Here is a 27,925-nt window from a genome sequence, read left to right on the forward strand (position 1 = left end):
AGCACGAGCCCTGTGGACGGATGGTCTAATGGCACCTGTAAATATGGAACAGTCTGCAAGGCTGCAAGGGATTACTGAGAGCAGATCTGGGTGACACAAGCTCCACACAAAAGCCAGACTCCCATACTCTCAGGTAAGGGAAGAGCATCCCAATGACCTTGATGTAAGTGGGCAATTGGTAAGAGGAAAAGTGGTACAAGAGGCTGCTCTGACTCACAGGCTGGTGCTCTAAACCAGCACTGCCCAGGTGGGTCTCTAGTGGAATGCAACCAACCTACAGGACAGGCATTACCTGGGTCCCTGTACACCATCGACCCCTGCAGCCCCCTCAGCCTGTGCCACCACTTCACTTCCCCTGTGCGAGGGCTTCCTGACTGTCACCACACAGTGAGAACTGTGAGCTGGAAAACCACGGAACATATTACTGTCACACTGAAATATGACACAATACACAGAAGCATTTTATATTTATTCTCTTTCAGGAATGTTAGAAAGACAATATAATGAGAATGCTGCAAACAAGTCAAGTGTTTTCCTCCTAATCTGGCAATAAAAATACGTCAAAGAAATGCCTAAAATCCTAATAGAGAACAAAAAAATAATGGGCTGGGTTATGACAGGATTTAGCTGCAACTTTATTTGAAGGCTTTAATCATGTCTCCTACAACATCAATGGATAATCAGATACAAAGCTGTAGGGACCATTAATGTCTGTGTTGGTTGTCTCAGCTGTTTGGGGTCTGAGACTGAACGGATCGGGCAGAGGCTAATGAAGATAGGTCGAGACTGAAATACGTTTATATCTGAGGAAGCTTTGCACAAAAAAAGGATTATTGAGCTGGTCTTAGTGGAGACTTGACTGAAGTAGCAAATACTGTGATAAGAACAGCACTGCATCTCCAGCCCAGCTGCCTCCACCGTGGCCATCAGAGGCAGGCTGGCTGCGCCCAAGTGGGAAACTTTGGCTTTTATCTGTCTGATTCTCTTTTTTGGGAAAAAAAAGAGCATCACAGCATAGGGGAACTAGACAAGATCTGACAGTGCCCTGGGGAAATGCAGGCTGAGATGGTATTTTTGGAGACACATGACAGAAACAAGCCACATGCCAAATGATCTGGGGGTGCAGGGCAGGGGCACGATCACACCAGGGACACAGGTCTGATGCATTCACTGTCTGTCCAACTCGGGCAAATAAGCACAAGTTCTAACAAATGCAACTAATAAGAAATATAAAAACATCTAAGAGAACTTTTGGGAGCTATTAATTACACACGCAGTTTTATCCTGAATTAATTTTGTGCTGGACGAGAAGCCTTAGCTGGAATCTTTTTTTGGCATCCTCCCTTGGGCAAAATCAGCCCTGGAGCCACTGGCAGATATCTTACACTGCAAAGGGACATGCTCAGGTTCTGGGTCCTGTTCTTTTTACTCCTCTTGCTTATGGTTAAGAGTAGTAGGTGCTGCAGTCAGTGACTCAGTGACCAACACATGCCCACCCCACCTGGTCACTTCATGCTCTTTGCAAAGGTGACAATTCCAGGCTGAGCGGAGAGTGTGTGGCTGTGGTCTGGTTGTGCTACAGCCCCCTAGGGAACTTCCTGTGGAAGCTGATATTCCCTTCCCATTTCAGGAAGTCATTTAAAGTCTTCAGCAGCTCCTAAACTCTGAAAATTGAATCCAAGTGCATAGAAAACTCGGAAGGACCTGATCTTCAAACCTCCTTTGAGTGAATCCCTTTATTAAAAAGCATTTACACAACCTAAAACAAATTATTGTATATGCCAATACTAAATCTTCCCATTCCAATTTAAAATCCTTCAGCCTCACTATTGCTCACAAGCAGTGGCAGAAGCTACAGTAAGTGGGCATTTAAGAATGTTTTTCTGGACAAGCTGTTGTAGAAATACTAAGTTTATATTGCTTACAACCAGCTTATAAATAGTTCATTCCTGTCCCAAAAAACCTAAACAGCAAAGTATTAATTTCTCAGTATTAGTGCACCAAAATTTACTGAAGTTCACCATCAGCAAACAGCCCAGTGTTTCTAACGTTCGATAAGCACCGAAAAGGTCGACGTTTCACTTGTATTAATTTTTTATCAGAGAAGGGAAAACTGATTTTCATGACAGATAGTGAACAGTGGAAGAGGTTTGCTATAGAAAGAGATACAAGACCAGCGTACTCTCTGTATGCACAGTGGCAGAACCTCAGACCTCTTCCTTATGCCTACCTGAGGTGACATTATTGCTGGGATTTTGCCCTCTGAAGAGCCCTTCAGGGCTATTTAACAGTTATGACACTCGGACTGCTGAGGAAGGAAAACACAACTCTAAACACAAAAGGAAATGCCTTCTATACACTGAGACATTCTGAAAGATAGAAGCAAAGACGGCAAGCTAAGAGCAAATTTTCTTCTCATTGTAAAATAATAGTGATTTCTATCACTGGCATTTGAAGTACAGCTGTCTAAAGAGGATGTCTGCACATTGCCAACAACAAGTTATTTGCATTCTTTCAGGAATGGGACTTTGAGGTGGTGGCATCTTGGATCTGGGGTCTGAACAGTTCCTCTCCTGGCTGCCTGGCTCCAGCATATCCTCCTCCAACTCTGCCCTGGCTGCAGAGTCCTGCCATGCCACAGCCTCTGGGGACTGCTCACAGGGCAGTTACAAATCAAAGTCAAGTGGTTAGCTGGCAGGTTCAACAGTTTTCCTTCTGAAGTGCTTTCTGCATATTTTCTCAATAAAAGCAAGACAGCACTGATGAACTATTTGACAAAACAGAATGCTGAATCATTTTTAGTACATCACCTTTTCACATGCAGAAGGAATCTTCTGTCTTCCCCATCACAGCCAATTACAGCATTCACATTTCTTAAAGGCTGACAGTGATTGGGAAAGACCATGAGACTCATAAAAGAGACTTCCACGCTTTATGCCACTAGATCTGTTCTCCCCATCCCCCTGGTTTCCAGGTGTTTTACTGGCAATGGCAGAGAAGCATTTTGCTCAACCCAAACAATTTTTTCCTTGCCTGCGAGTACCAAGTGCTGTCAGCAGAAAAGACAGCTTTCCCTCAGAGCAGCAGCAGCACAACTGGTGTGTGGTACCATGGCTCTGAGCCCCCTCCCCTACTCCTGTGACCAACAGCATCCTGGAAATCCTCTGTCCTTCTGCAGAGATGGACACAGCTGGGCCAGGAAACAATTGTTAGACAACATGCTGAGCAAGAACTGAAATGTTACTTGAACATGAAACCACTGGCTATTTCAGCTTTTTTTCAAGAGTGAAATGGTGAAATGCCATCCCTTGAGAGCAGTCCCCTCTTACAAAGTCCAGACCCATCCACAGAAACTTCACTTTCCAAAACGTTCACTGGCAGAATCCAGCTCAAAAGCAGATCAGTGCTCTCACGGGTAAGTCACAGTGTCCAGAGGTTCACAGTGTTGAACTGACCACAAGAAGATTCACAGTGACATGTGTGAATTTAAACAGTGTTTGTTTCATTTTTGTAAGCCCAGGTTCTTCAGCATTTGGGAGAAAGGGGCAGACAGACACTCACATGCTTGTTCACTGCCAAGAGAAGATGCTTGGCCGAGACTGACAGTGCACTGAGTCTTACTTAAGGTGGCTACAGCACAAAATTGAAAAGCAAGATTTTCTCAGTCCCTGAAATCAAGTTCAATATTCAAGGAAAAGCAAAAGAAAACAAAAAAATTCTGGGTTGCTTGCTTCTCAAACATCCCACTGACGCCACAAAACTGTCATTAGAAATGAGTCCCATGGGCAGGCAGAAATCTGTTCCCTCAGCTGTACAATCCATCATTTATATCCAACACGTTGCCTGTAGGTTTACAAATCACAAGGAATTTACTGAGTGGCTTTCACAAGGAAAAGCAGACAATAAATCATCATCACAGGAAAGCCACTCACGTTAACACACAACTTCATTTTCATGCCAAATTTCATAATTTATAACTGTAAAAAAACCCCCAAAAACCAACAAAAAATCCCAATCTGAGCAGTCTTCAAAAATAACAATACAGTATTAAAGATGGACATAAATTCAATTATTCACCTATTCCTTCTTCTCTAATCCCACACTGAACCTGAAGGGGCAGGAACTCGGCCTCTCCACAGCCAAGGCTGCACTTTGCCCCAAAGAGCTTTTGAAAAGAACTGGTTTTACTTGCATTAAGTTCAGAGGTCAGAAGAGCAGGGTCAGAGGTCAGAACGCATCTCTGAGAATAACAGTGATGTAAAAGCTAATCTCCCTTTCTCATTGCTATAGTCCCTCTGGAACTGCTGCCACCACTGTGCAGTGGCTGCGGCACCTTCTCAAACTTCTGATAAATCCTCCTCTGAAACGGCAATTAACACCTTTTGCAGGTCGCCCCACAAGATTAATTTTCCAAGCACAGATTAATGAAAACATGGGCAGAAGTGTTTAGAAAATATTTTCTCTATTAATCTCCAGCAGCAGCAGATTACCACTAGGGCAGCTAATGAAGACATTGGCTCGTTCAGGTGAGAGCAGACAGGGAGAAGGACGGGGCCACTTTCCCAGGCACCTGGGGGACAGCTCTGTCACCACCACGTCCCAGTACACTCCAAATTCCACAGAAAAATGACTCGGGTTGCCCCAAAATGCTGACTGGGTCCTGCCCACGTGCCAATGGGCAGCTCAGAGGAGGGAGCTGCCCCAGGAACTGCAGCCATCACAAACCCCCACAGTCAACAGGTCCTGAGCTCCCCAAGAGAAACTCAGACAAACACATTTAAAAATCTCCAGTTCCTCCAAATCTACCAACAGCAGATGCTACTTCTGGTTGAAAGTTTACCCTTAGGACTGAGAAGCTCCTTTTCTTGAAAATTTTTTTCTACCATACACAAATCTCAAAGGGATATTTAACTGAACTAGATAAAGAGTCTGAAACCAACATAAAGAAGATGCTGCAGAGCAAATCTGCCACTGAAAGGACCCCATGGTCACTGCAGAACCCATGGCAGATGCCTCTGGAAAGCGGATTGAGTTCACCTACCTTACTGAAGCAGGATTTTTTGACTCCCAGAACCCCTATATTTTCCCAAATTAACAGGGCATGTTTCATGCTTCTTTCTCTAACAACAGTGTCTTCTGCAGTTCAAGCTAACAACAGTTTCTCTCCTCGTTATATTTTCCTTTACAGCATTAAGTTCTATTTTAAATTGAAAACTGTTATTCTGCCCTCATTTTTCCAAGCTCATCGGTGGCAATGTTGCATTTTGATACAGTCTAGCTTACAGCCTGGGTTTAAAACCAGCAAGCGTGTCCCTTTCTGTGCCCTGCCTTGGGGAAGGCAGCGTGCCTTTGCCTGGCTCCTTACAGAATCAATCAAACCTGCACTTAATGGAAGGACGGGAAGGCAGAGGGAGGAGAAGCCGAACCCACATCCCCTGTCCTTTGTGAGCAGCAGAGCTGCGCACTCCGTACCCTTCAAAGCTCCTTGCGGGCGGCGAAGCTCTGCTGAGGCGCTGCGGGTTCTTCCTCCCGCAGCTCCCTCACCATCCTCTGCCCGCTCAGAGCCTTCAGCCCCGCACTGAGGGCTCCTGGCAGCGCAGCACTGACAGAAACAGGACGACAGCTGAACATAACATTACCAAAGGTGACCTTCAAACCTTTTCGGTGTTTAAATTCCGTGTGCACCCTTAACAAATTAGCCAGTACCTAGTCGAGACACCAACTCACCTCTCCCTTGCAGAGTAGGGGAGGCCCAATAAGTATAAAGTTTAATACTATCCTGTTTAATGATATTTTCACTTCAACTGAACTGTAAAATTAACTGAGAACTTACACTAAAAAAAGACTTTTATTTTATGCTGATCATTAACTAAGGAGGTTTCACACTTGAGATCTGTTATATTAAAGGGGACTAAAATTGCTTGTATCAATTACCTTATTCTAAGTGGACAGACTTCTCATGAAGTATTAAAACTGTTTTGTGACTACAGAGGAGAGAAAAGCCAAATCCTGGGTGGGAAGGAATCTGCCTGTGCTGAATGGTGCAGACTCACCTCCCCCTGTGCCACGGGAGCCACTACAGGCTCGGGGCTCTGGCACAGTCCCACATGACCTTGGGTGGACCACGGACCTTATTTTCTGCCCCTGAAACAATCTTCTTCAGGTTGTACTGCTTAAAACAAACGAAGGTACACTCAGCTGGAGCTCCATGACTTTGCTGTTTACTTTGTCAGTTAATACATCTACAATGAGCGTAGCTCAAAAGTTAATAAACTAATGAGTTCGGAGGAACCACCCTCAGCATCAGCCAGACACTGAACACGCAGACACGGAGACACAGAACTAAGTAAAAAACTGGTTAAGCAGAAAAGTGCCAAGAGCAGCAGCAACTGGGAAGATGCAAAGCCCACAGCGCAGAGTGGGGTCTGTACCCGACCTGGCTGCACGAGCAAGCGAGAGTGGAACAAAGTCTCTGAAAACTCACGTGTTTCTCTAACACTGTGGAGTCTCTGATACAGTTCAGTGCCACTACAGGTATGCAATTAATTACAGACCAGCTGTAATGCACTTTGCAAATGAAAATTCTATTAAAATGTAATTATTAATTCTACAAAAATGTAATTATTAATTCCATTACTACTACTGCCAACGGCACAAACCCACTTTGAAATATAAAACTCCCCTCCGGTAACTTTACAGACACACAATAAATGGTGCAAGGAAACAGAGTATTGAGGGACCCTTAAGCCACTAAAACTTTCTGAGCACAATGCAACACGCCCAAATAAGGACCCCTGCTCGCACAAAGGCACGGGCAGTTTTAGAAAAGCACTTTTTTCTGCAGGTAGTGTGTTTTGTTATGATCATCCTCTTCACTTTGTCTTTTCTCTTAACATACAAACCCAGGCATGTTTAGCTGCAGAAGGTGCTGACTTGGCAAGACTGGTTTGCCAATGAAGTACGTGTTATCCTCGGTTTCTAAAACCACGCAGTGTTTATTTAAACACAAGCCAAAGCTCAGCTGTGTGAGGGGATGAGCACATGGCAGTGCCAGCCATCCAGCTCCACTGCTGGCACCCACGAGCAGAACTGCTCTTTGTCACACACCCACAGCCAGGGAGGCTTCATGAAGCCAAGCCCTAAATTTAGAAGTCATCATCTCAAAGCTGTATGGGAAACAATTCATCATGACAACAGCAGCAGCATGTGAAATGGAGTTGTTTGGAGAATAATACAGACAGGTATTTGCACAGGACAGAGATAGTGGTGGTGTTTGGAGCCTTCTAAATATGGATCATGCTGCTCCAGAATGGGGTGACTTTTCCAGGGTCCTATGATGATTCTGCCACAAGGCCTAACCTCAAATAACGTTTCAGTCTGTCCTAACACACAACAAAAGTCTAACTGTGTTCTGGAGAGGGGAAAAAAGAAATACAGTAGGATGAAAAAGCTGTGGTGTTCCCCTGGCCACTGAGCCCAGCACTCCCATGTGTGAATGTCACAGCACCCTCAGTCCTGGGCTCCTGCCTGACTGTCCTCATGAGCCCTGTGGCTGCCACCTGACTCCTATGAGAAGGCCTGGACAAAGACTCAAGGCTCCAAGACAATCAGGGAACGTGTACCCGCAGCTGCTCTTGCTCTAGTCATTCCTGGGCCGAACCAGCCACAGTTTATGGGTGTTTTCACGTGTCCACTTCATGCTTTTGACATTTGTAGATGAAACAACTTCACCACCTCTCAGCCTTGGTTTTGCCAGATTAAACAATCTTTCTATTTTTGCTCATAAAACAGCCCATTTTCCTGACCCAACCTGCCCTTTTCTGTTCTGCTCCCCACCCATGTCTTCTGAACTCCTCCACTGCATACAGTGTGTAAATGATGCAGTGCCACCTTGCTCACAGCCCCTTCATGCCCCACTGCTGCTGTTATTCCCTCTGAAGCACCCAAGGATTGCACATGCCATAGGAGCCATTAGCACACGCTGCCTGAGGCTAAAGAACTCCAAACAGCATGGAACTGTGTGTGAAAGCCACCCCAAATGGACAGACATCGGTTTTAGCTGCAAAGATCCTCCAGTGTGCAAAGTGTTGGTAAACAGGCAATTTAACCAAGTGTGGCTTTACATGGCCTGTAAGCAGGACATCTGTGGGGCAGAGGGAAATGAGAACACATCTCTGAGAATAACAGTGATGTAAAAGCTAATCTCCCTCTTTCTCATTGCTATATTCCCAGTCACAAGCTACATGTTCATTATCTTCCATTAACATATTGTGTCCTCTTCCTTAACTTCCTAAGAAAACGTTTATCTCCAAGGAAATCCTGCAGAAAAGACTGAATTTGCATATACAAAACAGACATGTCAAAACGTAAAATGCGAGGATTTGGTATTCCTACTAGGAGTGTTATACATGATTTGTATTATCTTCCTTAAACTCCAGAACAACTTCACTGATTCCCATCCCTGGCAGTGGCACTGCAGGACTGACCACAACTGCACTGTATTTACTGAAGGTACGGTGCTGAGCAGGAACTTCCCATGTTTTGGGGCAGTCGCCTCTATAATCTAAATACACCTCCTTAATTCTGCACTTCAGGGATGGAAAGTGGGACAACAGTGAGGTTTTAGGGATAAAATCTGAAAAAGCAATAGAAGGGAACTCATGTTTCCTGAGGAGGAGGGAAGGTCTGGAGGTAGGAGCACCACACATGCTGGAGCACTGGTGGAGCTGGCTGCCCCACAGCACCTCATGTCACCACCTTGACCACCCCTCCAACGGCTCCATGCACAGGAGCTGCAGTTCAGGGGAGGGTCCCAAAGGAGAAGAATCTCTGCAGATAATGATTCACCACAATGGCTTTCCAGTCAGAGACAGAACAACCTGGAATGCTAAAGGTGAACTTCAGATCTGCTGTGCATTCTCCTTCAGACCATGATAAAAACTTCTTTCCCTGCCAACAGCAAAGTCTACTGTGAATTCTTTTTTCTGAAAATCGGCCATTTTTGAGAGCCAGCTTAGAAACCAGATGTGCTCCAGGGAACAGAGAAGGCAGTACCATGTGTATGATGTAATACTGGGAGGAAGAGCTTAGGATATCCACATTATAAAACCTGGGTAGCAATGGGAAATAGTATTTTTACAAAGGTTACAAATAGGAATGCAAGACCTAAGGGCAATTTTCCAGATGCTGCTCAGTAACGTGGTATTGCAGGTTCCCTCTTTTCCTACTGAGAGAGGAAAGGTGAGCCACACCGACCGGAGCCACAGTGCTCCCCGGGCTCCCCGGCCACTGTTCCATCACCAAGAGCAGGCACAGCCTTCACCAGAGAAGGAAATGAGCTCCCAGCTGACAATTCCCTGGCACGAGGAGCATCCTCCCAGCTCCACAGCTGAGCCACACTCCAGTACATCCCCCCCATACCAATGGCTCCTGCAGTTCAGTTGCTGTCGTCTCTGCATCCACAAATCAACTTTATGGAATGCACCAATTCAGGAGCGGTGCAGGGAAATACACCTGTATTATTGGAATATCAACTGTCTTTGCAAAGAAACAGTTTTTTCCATGAGCTACCCAGACAGCTCCCCCAGCTCTGCAGAGCTGTGCACAGAACAGGGGCAGAGGCAGCTCTGCCCAGCACACAGTTTGGTCACAGTCCCCCAGCCAGTCTCTCGCACATCAGCCACTGCTGTCCTGGGCTGAGGGGGGCAAACTGTGCCCCACCCATGCTGAAACAGCAGATAACACAGACTTCTCACATCCATATTTAAAAAAACCCAACTATTTCAAGTAGTTGGGCAAACATCACCCAGATGGCAAGTTTGCTGCATCCTTGCTGAAAAATACTATGCAGCCAACAAACCCATATGGCCAACCAGAGAAGCCACATAAAGATAACAATACGCCTGTACAGGCAAAATGTTTATGAATTTGGCCCAAAGTACATACAAATCTGCTATCTGGTCCATTACACCTGTTTATGAAATCCATGCTTATATTTACTTGAACATTTAGTAGTTCACAAACATGGGATGGGCAGGTATGGTCAAAGGTGCTGGCAAGAGGCTGCCTCTGCAGCCCACTCTGCTCTCCACACCCCAGCCTTTCCCCTTTTCAGCTGGAAATGGGGTCTCACAGTCTTCAAATTGCCCTGAATGGGAAAGGGACGAGACATACAAGCAGATGGTCTATAAACAAGATTCTGGAAAAATCTCTCACTGCCTGTGGATTTATCTCCCTGAAGAAGGTCGGCCCGTCACTGGAGGGTTATTAAGCTCTCTGCCACCTACATGCAGGCAGTAAAAGAGATGCAGAAAGGGCTGGCATCACCTGAACCACTGACTTGAATGCCAAACACTGATGCCTTCAAGGCTCTGCCATCACCACCACCTTTTCCATGGCTCTCATCCATGTGAGATGAGAGAACCGTCTCTGTTGGCTTCCGGGATGACACTGAGCTGAAAAAGCTGCAGAGGGAACTGACAGCAAGAATCTTCTATATTAGGATTAATCAATTAAATGGCCATTACAGCAGGACCCGTCAGGATGCTCGATTGCCAACAAGATCTGTATTCATGCCCTGCTGCCTGAAATCCCCCAGCAGCCATTTACCATCCCCCCGAGGCATCTCTCCAGCAGCCTGCTCTGGAAGGAGGAGTGAGCTGTCTGACAAACCGCAGCTGTCTGGCAAGGAAGGGGGTTTCTGCCACCCCAGCCAGGCCGCCAGCGTTCTGAGGTCCGGGCCGGATGCACGCTCACGGCAATGATGTGAAAAAAGGCTTTAACGTGTTCTGAAGCCCACGGGGGCTCTGAGGCCCGTGCGTGCCGCTGCCTGCTCCGCACGGAATTATCGCGGGTGCCCCCGGCCCGCGGGGAGCCCGCGTGGGAACCGCCGCAGCCGTTTCCAAGGAGACGGCGCGATGTGAAGCAGGATTCCTTTCTCCTCAGCCGAGATGGCTCAAGTATCCATTACGTTCAGCGGCGGGTTGAATAACAAACACGAACGCCAACAAATCAATGAGACGCGCAGGATTTTAAGCCCTGCAAAATGCTTGTTTTCTTCTGTATTCCCTGGAGCCCGAGGCTCCCCAGACAAGTTAGAGCAAAGAGATTTCAAATTTGGCAAGAATCTAGGCGACAGATCCTCCTGAAGTGCAAATTGCCACAGTTCCACTGAAGTCAGCAGAGATATGACAATTTACACCCACTTAGGTTCTGCCACTGGGTAATTAGCACATTGCAAATAACTGGAAACAGATTCCCAAATAAGAACACTCTTAAGCTTGAAGCAAGAATGTTTAAATTAAAAAAAAAACTCCACATTTTTTTCCAGGATTAAGCAAACTGGCAGGCTTCTCTGCTGGCTTCTTCTAATATATTACTGGACTAAGTAAAAAACTATCAGTCTTTTTGTTCCCCTGACGACACAGGGTCACAGGTGACGAAACCACAGTCGTATTATCACCCTTGCTGCACCTGATGTATTTGGTTGACACATCTCCCACAGGTCCCACCCAAATGCCCTTTCACTACCAACTCCCCCTGCACCCCTGGGGACCCAGAACCCCAACTGCTGGTTCTGGTCATGCCCGAGTTTTGTTGCCTACCCAATTTCTTCGGCAGACTTTTATCTCAGATACAGAGGTAACAACACGTGTGTTGGTCATTTGCAGGATGTAATACTCAAGTTCTGTATAATTTTCTCTCTTAATCAATACCCAAAAAGGTCAAGCAGAACAAACCCTTCATTCTTTCACGTTGTGCTGACTTGTCTAACATCAGTCCTGGGCAAAGCAGTGGAAAAACTGATATGAGATTCAATTAATAAGGAATTAAAGGATGTGACTACACTTAATGTTTACCAACCTGGTTTCATGGGAAATAGCTCTTTTCAAGCAAACCTGATTTCATTCCTTCAGGAGGTTCAAAGCCTGGTTGACAAAGGCCACATATTTGGAAGGCACTTAAAATTTTGTATGGCATTTCACTCAGTACCCAGTAGCATTCAAATGTTAAAAACACACACACATCTCATGAATTAAAGCTGTCCAGCAGACAGATCTCAAAAGCAGTGGTCAATTGGGACTTAAAATCAAATCATGATCTGTCAAAGAGCAGGCTGCACCCCGGGAAACGATGACCCTGGAAGAGCTCAGGCTTTGGAATGGACAAATGGCTCGGCCCACATGTGCAGGCAGCTGTGAAACCCAGTTGCTGCTGAGGTTGGCACTGACAGCGGGGAGGCACGTCTGGTGAAGGTTCCTGTGTGACACTGTAACAGAGATACCCACGGACCTCCTCCTTTGCCTGAGTGATAACTGCATGGCTCTGAGGAGCTGGTTTGCCCAGTTAGAACAGTTTTAAAGAGGGGAAACATCTAAAGCAGCACAGCAAGGATTCCCTTCCTGTCCTTTTCCTGGGATACGGATACTCCTTGTGCCCATCCATCAGGCATGAGCTGTTACATCACGGCAGAAGGTGCAGACCAGCCATGCATGATGACCAAGGGCACCCCTGCCCTTACTCATTGACCATGTGCAGGCACTTCATCCATCAGCCCACACGTGAGCTCGCTGGGGGGAGTCAAAAAGGCAGAGACACAGCAATCAGAAGTCCCTGGGATCTGCTTCCTTCTGCCACCAGCAGCAGATGCTCAGGGACTCCTGAGCACTGGAAGAGGTGCCTCTGACTGCAGCTGGCCCTGTGCCCTGCCCTGCCCCATGTCAGGCTCCAGGGAGGAGCTAACGAGCCCCGTTAGTGCCTCTGCCGCAGCAGCCTGCCTTTCTTCTCTGGCACGTTATTCCAAAGGCCCCAAGTGCTGAGTCAGGGAAATTTAATGTGATCTCTACACCTCAACAACAAACTAAGCCACTAAAACGTGCTCACCTGTCAGCAGGCACTGGCTCTCTCATCTGCCTGAAAAACTGCCTGGAGGGAACACTGGTGGGGAGCAAGCCCAGGGCAGGGGATCCCTGGGAGGAGATGAGGAGGACTGATGCTCTGTGGCAAGACTTGCCATGTATGCTTAAGCCCCAACATCAGCCAAAAGAATAAAAAGGCAGCCTCAAAGGTCCAAGGAAGGGGATGTGTGGCCCCAAAGTGCCAGCACTGAGACAGCATCTCCCAGCCACAGGTGTGGCTCAGGGTGCCAGGCTGCTCAGAACTCAAGGTGCTTTAGTAATGTTTGCAGCAGCTGAGAACTCAGGGCTGTAAGGAATATATACGTGTTTTAACACCATCCAATGGGGAGTGGGAGCTTGTCTTCCCAACACCTGGTGTGCTGCCTCTACTCACAGCAGAGCCATCCCTTCTGTGTCCCTCCTCACAGCAGAGTCATCCCTCCCATCCCCTCCTTGCAAACAGGTTTGTTATTAGCTGGGGAAGCAGAGGGTGTCTGATGACAAGGGGAAAATAAATCATTGTTCCCAGCTAAATGGAGTAGTGCAGATCTGCTGGAAATGCTGCCTTCACCACCAGTGCAAATAATGGAGATTGCACGCGCCGGGGCCAAGGCAATGAGCCACCACACTATTGATGGGGCATTTGTACAACTCCAGGAGTTGTGCTTCACAGCCAGCTTTAACAAAGACAGTGTCACTGTTCAGAGCTGAGGATTAATTCTGCTCCTTACCACGTACAGGTTTCCCCAGCCAGACCCCAGAGAAGCTCTTGCCCATGTCTCCCCCTCGGCCACTGATGTGTTTGTGGGGGCCCAACCCTCTGCCTGCCACATGTCTGTGTGTGTGAGGGAGGATCCTTAGAGTATGCTGGTAAACAAATATTCAAGGAAACACATTCTGTGTTTAATCTGGGGGAATTATACCAGCAGACATAAAAAAGAGCCATTACCACACTGGATTCATCCCTGTTTAGCCCCAGCTCCTGTTCCTGCCAGCATGAGATGCACTGCAGGAAGGTGAAAGGCTTTTGCATGAGACATCAGGAGCTCCTGAAAGCATTATCTGAAATCCTAAGCAACCTTCCATTCTGTAGCTATTCCACTGGCAGAGAGAATGAAATCTGTAAGAAACATGATTTATCTAGACAATTATAATTTACATTTTAATGAATGATGCTGCAACAAACACGACAAAGTATCTCATCTCTAGCATCTAATTCTGTCGATGCCAGTCAGCATGTTCCACTGCTCACCATTTTTACTTGAAACTCTTGGGACCACTGGCTGTGTAACCTGTTTATTCTGCTCTCCAGGCATCTGCCATCTGCATCTATGTCCAAATTAAAAAAGAAAAGCACCCAAGTGGTTGACAGCCCCTCCCCACTGGGAACTGAAATGGGACCAATGACTGGTAGAATTCCAAGAAAGCCATACACTCAGTAACCCAACAGAACACCTTAACTAACACCAGGGAGAGACTTATGGGCTTCATTCTCTACAGTAGTTTGCAAAAAGTGCGTAACAACATATTATTAGCATATAAAGATGAAAGGCATATAAATCTGTGCAAGAAAGCCCAGCATCTCTATAAAAGAAATACAGTGAAAAATAAAATTACAGATGAAAACTAAGCATCAGCTGTGCCAGCACTTGCTTGAGTCAGAAACAACAACCAAGATGTCAAACTGGTGCAATATCTTACTCTTTGGGTTTACTTCTTTAACCAAAGAACTGCAGCTTCTCATTGATTTTTTTGCAGCACATTTGAAGATAGATTAGTACATTACTGCAATTGTGGTGGGTTTTTTTAAACAGAAGAACTGTAATTCATTACATATACTCCAAGCCTTCAAAATTTTTCAAAATGTGCCTCTTTAAGTAGTCATATGCATTAGTAGATAATTTTCTACAAAACAGACAAATCAAAGAGGCTTTTCCATTAAAAGCATCTCTGCCTCAATCCCACCTGCTCTGCACTGGAACCTTTTATTCCACTCCGTGTGTGTGCCTTTACAAAGGTCCTGGAACCCTTGGGTTCAACGGATTCTTATTACATTTTAAAGCCTTTGGATGGCAGCAGCAAAGTGTTCTGCACTATAAACCAGAACACAGCTGAGCTTTGATGGGTTTGCTGCTTCTTTCTACCCCACAAAACACTTTCTAAATGCTATTAAAATTTAGCATATGCCATAATAACCAAGCTGCATTTTTTTTCCACATTTAAGTCAATTGACTTTCAAGTTTTATCTTTCTATGTACTTTGAATCAAATAAAGTTGTTTCTGCTGCTCAGGAGGAGAAGGATGACGAGCAGCTCATTTTGACGATCAGCAGTTCCACGAGCAAAAGTCCAGATTCCCAAATAAAAGTGCCAGTGGAGACAAAGTAGAAAAGCTCTAAATTTTCTGTGTTTTCCAGCTATTAGATTTAAAAAAAAATAAATAAGAAAGGGGGAAAGTGAGGTGCTGAGCAGGAACAGAAGCATGTCAGGGCTGCCCTGGGGTGCACCCTGCCCCTCTCCTGTGGGTCCCGACACCACACGAGGTCAGACACCTCTCCTCCCAAGGAGGGGAAGCCCTTGGGAGTGCTGAGGGGAGGCCAATGTCACCCTCAGAGGAGTGCTCTGGCTTGGGCTGTGTCCAGTGCAGACACACCTCTCTGGACAGAGGTCACCTCTCTGCAGGGTTTGCTGATGATCTCCAAAGTGATGGGGAAGGCAGAGAGCTCCTGTCAGTGCTTCTCAGGGGAGGGAGACTGTGCAGGGAGGACAGGAGTAGGGGGATACAGGCAAAGGTCACTTTGTACATAAACTGGAGGGTTACTGATGCGTGGTTGGGCCCAAAAATAACTCCTGGAAATCCCAACCCCGGTGCAGCCAGGGAAGGGAACCTGCCAGTGGGGTCAGAGACCCCCAGCTCAGCTGGTGGGACCCCATGCTCCTGCTCCATCAGCATGGTGTGCACCACTCTAGTCTGGTTTCAAGCACTTTTATATTTAAATTAGTAAATTAGCTGCCACCCCGTGCTGCACTGCCCAAAAGGTAATTCTAAAGGAATGTCACTCAGGGAGGACAAGCCCTCAGACTCATCTCTGCAGCGTCTCTAACATTACAAATATAATTACAACCATCAGCCTGTGCTAACGAGTAGGAAGGCAAATGACTTGCATCCAAACTGCAGCCAAGTCAAACCAGAAGATGCTTCTGAAATAGGACCCAGTAAGGCACTAAGCTACAAAATCCTTCAATTTAAAGTTACAGATGAAATGTAGGCAGTCACACTAGAAACTCCTCCTTCCAGCTGAGTCAGGATGCAGAGACTAAAATGAGCCAAATCTGAGTTACCTTCAAAATAACCAACACCCCCACCAGGAGCTGGGCCCTGTCCCACCACCCGTGTGGGTGGAGGGAGGACACGGCTGGAAAGCCGCAGAGAAGAAACCATCAGACATTGGGACCAGGATTTATGTAGACTGCAGGAAATTTGAAGTAGGAGAAACAAGAAAATTCTTCCTCATCTAGGGCAGAACATGAAGAAAGCCTTGGTGGCAGATGATTTATCATGTGTTAGACTCACATCCCGGTCCAGTAACGGAAGTTTCATCATTTGGAACAGCTGAGGTTCTGCACAAGGTTAGGGAAAGCACTGCAGGGATTAACCCACCTTTGGCTCCAGCAGCTGGAGGAATCACCTGATAGATTTTCCCTGAATCTGGTTTCTATGATTCAAGGCTTTGGAATCACAAAGAAGTGAGGAAGGAAATTTTGCACAAATCACATTTGATTATCATTTCCTTCAACTGATGGCACTGGTGCCACAGAGGGCAACGGGAGCAAACTGGAACCACATTGTCCAGTGGGCCACTTACGCCCCAGCCTGCATTATTTTCACAGGTACTTATTTATGAACAGTCTGAAAACCTGGGGCATTTATCTTCTGGTAATTTCCTCCCAAAGCAGGTGACCAGACACACACAGTGCTCCCCTGCAGTGACCAGAGCATGTGCTCACTGCGATGCCTTTGCTCACCCACAGGCAACTCCTGCTGCAGGCTGGATTGGCTTCTGCAGAGCACAGGAGCAAGCCCTCGCTTAATATACTCAGGAAACTCTTTCCCTGGATTTTGCCCCCTTTCCTACCTTCCCACTGTCAGACAATATAGAAAGTGGGAAACACAGCACCTGTAAATCCAGGTTATGGTCCAGCACCCCAGGGATGCTTGGAGACACTCTCTCACATCATGGGATCCAGGGACATTTCCAAGAAGCTTTCCTTGGCCACACACAGTTGGTCCAAGGAGGGTTGTTTATAGTCACTGGCAGTTCCACAAACATCCATGATTTAGTTCCCCAAATATTTGTCTCTCATGAAAGTCGGGAACCTCTCAATTTTACAAGAGTTGCTACAAATCAGACAAAAGCTATTAATAAAGTGTGAAACCTGCAATATCCCCCAAGGGCTATGGAAAAAGAAATCAGCGCTGGAAGGAAAGATCAAGTGCAGCTCCAGTGACAGATGGTGCTCCACAAAAGGTCAACTCTTGGCTCATTCTGCTGCTCATTATTTATTAACAATCTTTCTGACATTGGCATTACTGCAAGAGTCCAGTGTTATGCAGATAATAAAACGCTATTTTATAGTCCAAGGTCTCCTGCAGGTACAGCAAAAAGTTTGCAAAGTGATTTCAGTGTTGCAGGGCACTTCTGAGGATGCGTGTGCCAGGAGGGCAGAGAGAGCTGCAAAGTGACCACGAAATGGAAAAGTTTCATGGCTCACCTGCCTGGCCTCCTGCTCACCCAGAATTTTCACTGCCAATTCCCATTTCACACTCAGAACAAGACAGCCAAGGTCACGCATGTCACAGTCTGCACCGGCTGTAACAGCTCACGGGTAACATCTGCTGGAGTCTGACAGGAAACCTTCCCTATCCAGCTTCCTGACACCTGAGGACATTAACAGGCACTGCTCCTTCCACAGCAGCAGCAGGGAGAGGGAGTCAGCGACCACAGCAATGCAGCAGAGAACCTCCTCCCACTTGGTACCTGGGGAGCAGCCTTTGTCATGCCATGAAGATGCCAGGAGAGTTCTGGGCTTGCCAGTAACAGCCCCTTCTTTACTGGAGGAAACAAAGTGTGATTTTTTTTCCAGCTTCAGGTCTGAGTACTCTGGAAGAGGAGCTTAAACAACAGCCATGTCATTGCTACACATTGCCCAGCCCAAAGGAACCCTGGAAGATCTCACTGACAAAATAAGAGACACTTCTGTTGGAGTGATCCCACTACTGCCTCTGAGGAATGATTGGCATAAGTGTGATTATATCAATAAAAAATAAAAACATCATAAAAAGTAGTCGGGCAGAGATAAGTTTATTACTAATTATGAGCAGCGTGTCATGCCCTGACTCGTTGTAAAATAAAATATAGTCCATTTTTACTATCTGCTTCCGTGACTTCCAGATAACAGACACATTTACTTCCAAGGTCATATCTCATTTAACATGTCAAGAGTTTCAACCCCATGCAGAGAAAACACCAAAGGCTCCTGCATCCCACAGAACTGACAGGAGGGTGGCTGTGTTTGAACCTCCTTAATAATGTGGTTTATCAGTAAGTATCAACTGAAGTTCCATATAGAGACAGGGTAAGATCTACATGTAGATCTGCAGGATTTATAAAGTCCAAAAATATTTAGGATATTTAGGTTTTTATCCAAGAACAACAGGGGCAAGCACCAGCTGCTCTTCAATAAGTGCAAATCAGGTATTGATGTCGGGAATCAGAGCTACCACCAGGGCAGAGATTCACATCAGGGACTCGTGTACCCAACTGCCTTATGCTGACAGCTTCAAAATGGTGATTTAACTTTGGTACTGTAGGTGCAGACAAAATACCTGCAGAATGTTCCCATCCAAACACAGGGGGAGCTGCCAGCCCTGCCTCTGCCGTGTGATACAACTGATGGGCTACAGCCCATGGGATACAGCTCATGGGATACAGCTCATGGGATACAGCCCATGGGATACAGCTCATGGGATACAGCTCATGGGATACAGCCCATGGGATACAGCTCATGGGATACAGCTCATGGGATACAGCCAATGGGCTACAGCCCATGGGATACAGCCCATGGGATACAGCCCATGGGATACAGCTCATGGGATACAGCTCATGGGATACAGCCCATGGGATACAGCCCATGGGATACAGCTCATGGGATACAGCCCATGGGATACAGCCCATGGGATACAGCCCATGGGATACAGCTCATGGGCTACAGCCCATGGGATACAGCCCATGGGATACAGCCCATGGGATACAGCCCGTGGGATACACACGTCTCTGGAACACAGCGCTGGCAGCCAGCACGTTTTCTGGACCCAGAGCCCCCATGACAGCCCCACTCTGGCCATCCAAATTGTTTTACTGCAACAAAGTCAGATCGCTCAACTAGGAATGGAAAAGCCTTTTGTATTCTCCCCACATTTTCCAAGCTCCAGCAATTTTCAGCACTTTGAATTTATGTCTGTAAAAAGTTTAATGAACTTTTAAAGGATTCCTGGGAAGGAAGGAGCAGCAGCAGGCATTATCTTAGGGAACTGGTCCTCCTGTACTGCAAGGGTGAACCAAGAAATAAAAAGAAAGGGAGGGGCCCTTGGGCAATTCAGGAAATGGCCCAGGGTACCACAAGACAATGACAATCCTTGCAGCCTCCTAATGGAGCGACAGCCATGGGACATTCTACTGCCAGGAGCTTTGAGAGCCTGGGTTCTGCTGACTGTGAATGAGAATGTGTATAAATAAACAAAGAGCACACTGGCAATGATGTTAAACGATGCTTTGTATAATTATCACTATTCTGTGGTACCATTAACAGACAAAAGCACAGAATCTTAATGACCACGTTCTCATGGCCGCCTGCATTTGTTGTCTGACACCACGTGGCCATAAAACCTCCCCATGAAAGCAGCTGTTGATGGCACAAGACCCACAGGCAGACGGCAGGAGTCTGTTTTAGCAACAGACAACCCATTCTGTACACAAAACCAGCAGCATCTTACTGCTGGAACCTCAAGTGAGGCTTTCTTCATTTACCCAACATCCTGACAAGCCCCAGGGTCCTGCCCAGTGTGGGAATTCCCCATCCAGTGAAGACTGGGATGCTCACAGAGCAGGATGCTCAAGGAACAGGGTGCTTGTGGCACGATCCAGATGGGTCCTGCTGACCAGGGGCTCTCCAATGCCTCTGCCCTTACTTCAACTCTAACAACAAATCCAGTATATAGAGTTCTTGAGATTCATGTGAGTGACTTGAAAGCTTCTCCACTGAGACTGAGAGCTTCAGGCCAAATGTTTGAAGCTTTTGGTGAGAAGCATCAGTGCAGACCACTTCTTGTTAGAAGAGGAGCAGCACCAGACTGAGTCTGTGCTGAAGCACCTTCACAGAACAAGGAACCCTCTTTACATCATTGTAACTCTTAACAAAACCAAGTTGCCACCACAACGTAAACCTTACACAGCTCCAACCACAGAGCCTTGGTATTTTATTTCTCAGCTGTGTACCTACCACTTAACTCTGAAAAATATTACTTATAAAAGATGATTCCTAAAAGCAAAGTTTGGAATTTTATTACGCCTCTGGGCTAGATTGGCTGATCTTTGAAGAAAAAGGGCTGTACCTTTTTCATTTGATATCCACAGGACAATATTTTAGCAGTGAGAGAGGTTGGAAGAGATAGATCCATGGGGCTCTTGGCATGTGATGCATGTTTTAGGCAGCAAGGCTGGCACTGCCAAGCTCAAAGGGCACCACACAGCCTTAATAATGTGACACTGGAATTTGATGGATTATCCCTACCAAGGTGGGAAAATACCATAAAAAGGCCATGAAGCAGACAGATCATGTGAAGAACACTCAGAAATGCAGACAAAAAAAAGAGAAAGTAGAGCAAGAAGGAATCCCTGTGACACCACACTCATTAGCAGTGACACAGAGACATCTTAACCTCAATAATCAAAAGTCCCTTTCCATTTTAGAGAGGGCTCTGATTATAATAAGCATTTCTGCTGTCACTACTGTGCTTTAACTTCACTTTGCTGTGTGAGACACCACAGTTGTCCCTTTCAGAGCTTTATTTACTCCTTATGGGAGGCAGGATGCCCAGGCAGGGACAGCTATGATGGAGCACAGTGTGGAGGAGCTGCTGGACACTGACTGAACTGCCACAGGTAACAGCTGTGGATGATGCTGGTGGGGAGGGAGAAGGAACCCTCAGCTGTTCTGAGCCCGTCCTGCTTGCCTGCTGCCAGCCAGCCTGACTTGGTGACCACACAGGCCAACCCTGACAGCAACTGCCTCTGCAACAGGAGCTCCCACAGCCACTTTGGAGCAACGGTGAAGGAGAAGGTGCTGGAGCAAAGGAGTCTTTGGCCAGCCAGAAAACTGGCTGCCAAGAGAGGCTCTTCCCTTCTGCCTTCGGCACGTCCAGCTGTGGCTCCTGACCTGCCTCCCTCTCTGCCAGACAACCTGTGGCCTTGTCTGCATTTGGAACAGGAAAAGCATTCCCGCAGGCAGTGAGGGGGAAAACCAGTGCAGGCAACCAAAACAGCTTGGAATCACTATGTATTGAAAATTAACTTCTATTTTAACTATGATTTAATCCATACTTTTCTTTGGTAAATGTGCCAATAGGTGTTTGTTGCTTGCAGATTTTCACGCTAAGCAAAACATCGAGTCAATTTGTTCTCAAAGAAATTGATTTGAGAGCATTAGATTCATCAACATTCCCCTTCGCCAACAGAAAACAGGGGCTGAGAAATGACCCAATATTCTATCCCAAAACAAATCTTTAGTTTAACTTTTTTAAGCACTTGACTAACTTATTAAAGCAATGCATGGCTGGTGAGACGCTGCCCATCCATCACCACCACGCTTCCCATCAAACCATTGCCGAAATGTTCCCAAGCAGGGGCTCTGCAGACAAAGCTGTTTGTCCTGAGCAGACCTGCATCGGCTCCAGCGAGCAGATCCATCAGCCCAAATTGCCTGCAGATTGCAAAAGCTGAACATCCTCCTAAATCATGCCACGCCATGTCCTAGTTGGAGAGCCAGCTCTCACCGGCGCTCCAGATGCCAGGTGATGAGAAGTGCCCATGTGTCACTGCCTCCAGAGCCATTTGCTTTACAGCCTGGCAAGGAAGGCCACTCTGAAATTCAGCTGTTCCCCATCAGCACTGGGAGTGACAGCCTATGGAACAGGCATGGCACAGCATCCCCGCCCTCGGCCCCTGCTGCTGCTCCCACCAGCAGCAGCTCTTTTTCAACAAACACCTGGCAAGTGTATTTTTAAATTGCATCTGTGGTTTGAGAGAGCTGTCTCCTGGGAAGGTCAGGAGAGGCTGGAGAGGCTTCCCTGGGGAATCTGGCTGTTCACTTTGTGCCACATGGTGCATGGCCACTGTCCTGTGCATCACATCCTGCCCCAGGGAGGGGACGGGCAGCCCCCACGGCTGCGGGGGCCTGGCACAGGAACCACCCTCCAGCTGCAAACCGCCCCTCTGGCTGCAGGACCAAGGAGGAGTACCACCAAAACTGCTTTGCTGGGCACTGCTGTCTCCCCTGCCAGACTCCCTTCAGCACCAAACTGCCCTGAGGGTGGTCACGGAGGCAAACCAGCCCTCCACTGCAACGCGTTGGAACCGGCGCTGTCAAAGCTTCCATATTTTCCTTAATTTTGCTTTTTTAAACAACGGTATTAGAGGTCTTCCTTTTGGCATGAAACAAAGAAATGTGACTTTCCACTTCCCACTCGTTTTATTCCATGCTGAAAATTTATTGCTGAAAATTCTATTTTTAAATAGAATTTCTTTCCAATGATGTATATTGGCAATCAAATGCAGGCACAGCATGGTTATCTGACAAGTTAAAATTCTACGGTATTTTCTCCTAAATAGTCTCATCTACTGATTACTTAGAAGAGCAAATTCCCTGCAAAGCTGCACCCAGGCACTCGGCTTTTGCTCTGGCTGATAAATGTAAGCAATAAAAATATGTTCCATTCTACAGCAGTGCCTATTAAAATGTAAACACCACTGGAAGATTTTGAGCAGGCTACAGAAATGCTTTATTCAAAAGCAAAAGGCTGTCTGAGGCTGCCAAAACCTGGCACGGCATGCCCATCCATCAGACAGTGTGTTCCACCAGCAGTCAGTGGGAAAGTTCTGCAGGGTCAGACTGGGAGCTCTGGTGCTGAGGCTTTCCCTGCTCAGGCTCCAGAAATCAGAAGTTGCCATGGGAGCAGGACATCAGTTTGATGGGTGCCCCAGTATCCTGTGTTCTGCTGGGCTGAGGGCAGAACGATGGCATCAGGTGCTTCCCCTCAGTCAGGCTCGAAAGAATCCCCTACAAGAGCCGGGGAAGCAAATGTGCCCCATCTTGTGCTGAACTTTCCTGCCTCTGAGGTCAGAGGTACATTCAGAGCCTGCATGAAGCAGGATGCTGAGGAATTGAAATTCAAAATGTCCCTCATGAATAATTCACTGAATGTGTGCAAGTAAGTTATAGCAACGTAAATATATATATGGCTATAAACAGATACGTATATATGCAAATTAATACAGGAAGGGCTCAAGTTACCCACAAGGAAAAATACCAGTCACCTGAGGAAGGTTGGTTCATATGGCTCAGACATGTCAAACTACAACTAAAGAAACAACCTGAAATTTATCCGACTATGGTGCAAAGTGGTCCTTGTACCTGCACACTCACGACACTGCAAATCGTCCTCATTAATTTATATTTGCTTTTTTCCCCAACTCAGGTTTTACTCTCCCTAACCCCAGTCCATCACCATGGTCTGACCTGTGCTGATGGCTCTGCTCTGGCACACTGGCTGCAGTCCCCCCTGCCCACATCACCATGAGCCATCAGCTCAGCACCACCCTGTCAATCCACACTTGCCAGTGAAATTACATGAATAACAATTACCATGGCAGGCCAGAAAGTGCATTAAAACCCTGGAATTCTTTTACACCACAGAAGAATATAAATGACAGACATGGGTGCAGGGTCCATCGATCATCCCTTTCTCCCTCACAGCAAGAAAGGTGGGATCACATTAAAAATAGAACAGACACCTGCAAATAGACAGGTATTTATACAGAATATTGTGACAACTGTCATTTTGCATTAGTCAGTGAGATCCCACAGGACTTGGGCAAGTATTAACTGTGCTGTGTTTTGTTTACCGGCAAAATATAATAAAATCCACCCTCCCCAATGGCTTCCTGGTGGGGATTGCTCCTGTCCCTGAAGTCATTCATGAAATAAGGATGTTCCTCCAAAAGCCTGGGTAGAAAACACTTTACTTGGGAATTTTTCTGATTCCTCACTTGGACTCCTCTCTGCTTTTTCAGCATGGTTTGATGGCACCAGACTCAAAAAATGACCAGAAATGACCCCAAGTCAAGGCAGACCCATTGCCTGATGGTTATCTGATTACAGTTCAAATGGTGAGCCCCAAAATGTGAAGATCAGAAAGAAGAAAGGTCTCTGCACTCCCGAGAGCCTGTTTCTTGGACAAGTTCCTCAAGGGTCTCAGGAAGGAAAATCCCAAAATCCAGACCTAGAGGTACTTTTGTTTATTTGCAACAATAAAAACTCCTTGCCCATACAGATGAAGCATTTTAGGATTTAGCTTGTGACCCTGAACCTCATGCAATGAAAAGAGGACTTCTGTGAAGGTCCTAGATGCTCCTTTTACTTGGTGAAAGACATTTACATCACTAGAAGCAAAACGTATCCCCAACGGCAATGTAGTTCCTGTCCAAAAACACACCATGCCCTACATTTTATCATCAGCACAGTTAATCATTTATACACCCTGCAGAGGCAAGCAGTGCTCACTGAGAAACACCAAGGCCCATTGCATGTCCCAAAGAACACACAGTGAGTACAGGGGAGGCAAACAAAGGCAGAGAAGAAAAGACCTTGAATACAACCCCCAACGGACAGGGCTGAAGAGAGAAGACATGAGGGACAAGGGGACAGACAGAATCAGAAGGGACAAAAAGAATTACAGAAACAAGGGGGAAATCAGGACAAAAACACGTCAACAGGGCAAAACTCCAAAAACTTCATGATGAAGAAGAGGGACTCAAAACAGATGCAGAAAGAGCCAAGGTGCCAACAAAGAAAAGGTGACAGAATTGGGATGGCAGGCAAGGAGAGTGCTGACTGCATCCTTGGTTCAAGGGGAGCTGCTGGAAGGAGAAGGGGGTTATCAGAGCATGGGAAGGCTTTCAGCAACAGCAGCTGGAGGGAACGGGGGAACATCCATAGTCTTCTGGAAAAAGCCACAGAAACGTTTTAAAACAACTCACACAAGAGAAGAGGCAGGACTGCTCTGATCAGAAATAGAGGGTAGAAAGTAATGTGGCACAGCAGAAAGCAGAGAGCTGATCCACCTGTCACATGATACCACCAGAAGCATTTCATAAACACACATTAAAATTCAGGTTCTGTTTCTGAGTGCCTCTCACCAAGGGGACTGGAGAGGGCATGGCCTTGACTCATGTTCTGGCCAGCAGCGAGGTTCCCAGCTGTGCCGACTCAGACACGTGCTCCTGACAAAGGCCATCTGTCAGCGGCCTCTGACACCCCAGTTTTTCCCCTGTGTTGTCCCCGTGTCCAGGGCATCTGGGCTTGTTTGTACCAACCACGCCTCGTGTCGAGGCAGAGCCTGTCACACAACACTTTGTCACCTGCACTGGGAATGGCTCAGTGACCTCCAGCTCTGCCAGCAGCCGGGTGGGATGACCCAGCCCCAGCCATCACCCTCCCGGCAGAGAGGGACAGCCTCCCTGTCCTGGACCCTGCAGGGTTTGGAGCAACCTGTCATGGCACTCTCAGCCCAGCCAGCTAGAAGAGATCCAGCTGTGGGCTCCTAGAAGAGAGGGGACAGAGCCAGCGTGGCCACACACCAAAGGTTTGAGTGGTACAAGCCATCAGCCCCTCGGGGCATCACTGCCAAGCATGCAGCAGGCTCTCCCCTTTGCCCATCTTCAAATCATGACTGACATCTTTCTGGAAGATAAAGGTGCAACAAGAAGCGATGACTGAATTCAGGCATCAGTAGGTGGAATTTTCTGACGTGTGCTGCACAGGCCAGGTGATCCCTTGAGCTGTTCCTCTTGACCCTGCAATCTGTATTTTAATTAATGTGCCCTCCTGGCTACAGGATATCAAGGAATGTTACAGCTAACGATCTTGTGCTTGGGGGTTTCCCTCCTAGCGTGGACTTCCAACAACCACCACACATTTTTCTTTGATTTTGATAATCTAACGTTAAAATCATGACCTATCCCCAATTCACTTCAGATTTTGTTTGTTTAATCAAGAGTTGGGCAATTTCAAAGGTGTTTTTACAATTCAAATAATGTGTGGTTGCATGCTGAGTTGATCCTTTGATATCTGAACAGTCCTCCAATGTCAACCTCATGGTTTTAATCTTCCTGGTATTGAAGGCAATCTAGTCCATCTTACAGATGTTTCTGATTAAATGAGCCTTTTTCTCTCCCCAGTTTTCACACAAATATATAAAATATTTAGAAATGTGACATAATGAACTTTATGTTCTTCTTCTGCTTAGGGCAACATCTGCTTGGTGACACAGATGGCTGATATTTTTTAGTCATTAAAGAAAAAGAAACTAAACTTAAAATTCTTTAAAACTAATTATTTTATTCAATACTCTGTTGGGGTTTTCCTCTAACAGCAGTCACCGCACAGCTCTCATAGGTTATACATAAGAAGAGTTATTTTTGTGGATAAAAGACAACAACAAGTCAATAATTTTTGGCAGTCTTCACTGTTCTGCTAGCACAAACGCATCCAACTGCTGATGTGCCTTAATGTTTCCCTGATATTGTTTTCTGCTAGAAAATGGAAGATCTAATCTACGCTGAAGGTCAATCCCCACCAAAGGCTGCAATCAGTGACAGCCTCCATAAACTCACTGAAATTTGTAATATTGTGCAACATCCTCTCCCCTGTCACAGCAGCAGCTCCAGCCATGTGTCCTCTGCCCAGGACGCTGCAGAGCTGAAGTGCCACCACTTCTGCACTGCTGCTTGTGCATGAGGAGTAACTGATCCACGGATCAAACTGGAGCACATGGAAGCTGCTGGCGCAGGCAGTGTAACCCCACATGCACTTCATGAAGTCATTATGACTTCATAAAGTCCTGCCCATGTTCCCCAGCAGCCTCCACCTCTGGTAGGGACATGCACCTGCCCTTAGAGCAACAGTGGGGGAAAATTCACCCTTTCAGTGATCACCCTGTTCAAGTCTAAAAACCCAATATCTATCTTTAAAAAAACCCATAACTAAAACCTAGACTTCTCACAATACCTCAGAGTCAAGCAATTATGAGGCACTTTTAAGGACTAATTTTGGTAATGAAAAAGTCAAACATAAATAGGCAAGAGGCAGTGTCAGTGTGCCCTGGTGCTCCTGAGCCCAGCCCGGGCCATCTCCTGCTGCTGTGGCTCCATCACGGCTGCAGAGGGCTCCCCACAGAGGGCTCCCCACAGAGGGCTCCCCACAGAGGGCTCCCCACAGAGGGCTCTCCACAGAGGGCTCCCCACAGAGGGCTCCCCACAGAGGGCTCCCCACAGAGGGCTCCCCACAGAGCCTCAGCTGCGGCGCATGTTGGAGCGTGTTTAACACCGGCGTGTATAAAGTATGTTGGGTAATTGCTGCTGGAATTCAACATGTGCTGTATCTCATCTAGAAGATGCAATTTACTGGCTCTATTCCAGTAAAATAACTTTATGACTTTCTGTCATGATAAATAACGGTTTATAGCATAATGGAATTAATATTTACTTTGGAGCTATGTGGACTATTCAAATATAGTTGCTATATATAGAATCATCTCCACACTGCTGGGCTTCTAAAAGCTGTGAATTGACAAGACAACAGGCAAATATTAAATTCCAGTGCCCTCCAGCCATTAATAAACCTTCAGACTTTGGG

At 46.6% G+C, this 27,925-nt stretch overlaps 1 protein-coding gene across 11 annotated transcripts in view; it reads right to left on the reverse strand.

The window, feature by feature from the left end:
• The window catches only part of CAMTA1 (calmodulin binding transcription activator 1), a 222,024-nt gene that overhangs the window by 107,287 nt on the left and 86,812 nt on the right, over nt 1-27,925 (reverse strand). Inside the window, exon 1 of one of the 11 annotated variants that reach the window (XM_064678281.1) lies at nt 5,042-5,125. The exons of the other annotated variants lie outside the window; for them this stretch is intronic. Within the exon in view, the coding sequence (XP_064534351.1) occupies nt 5,042-5,110 (69 nt within the window). The 5' untranslated portion in view covers nt 5,111-5,125. Of the gene's footprint in view, nt 1-5,041; nt 5,126-27,925 lie in introns of those variants that run through there. 11 annotated transcript variants of the gene reach the window in all.

The sequence above is a fragment of the Pseudopipra pipra genome, chromosome 22 (genome assembly GCF_036250125.1).
Source record: "Pseudopipra pipra isolate bDixPip1 chromosome 22, bDixPip1.hap1, whole genome shotgun sequence".
NCBI classification, from domain to species: domain Eukaryota; kingdom Metazoa; phylum Chordata; class Aves; order Passeriformes; family Pipridae; genus Pseudopipra; species Pseudopipra pipra.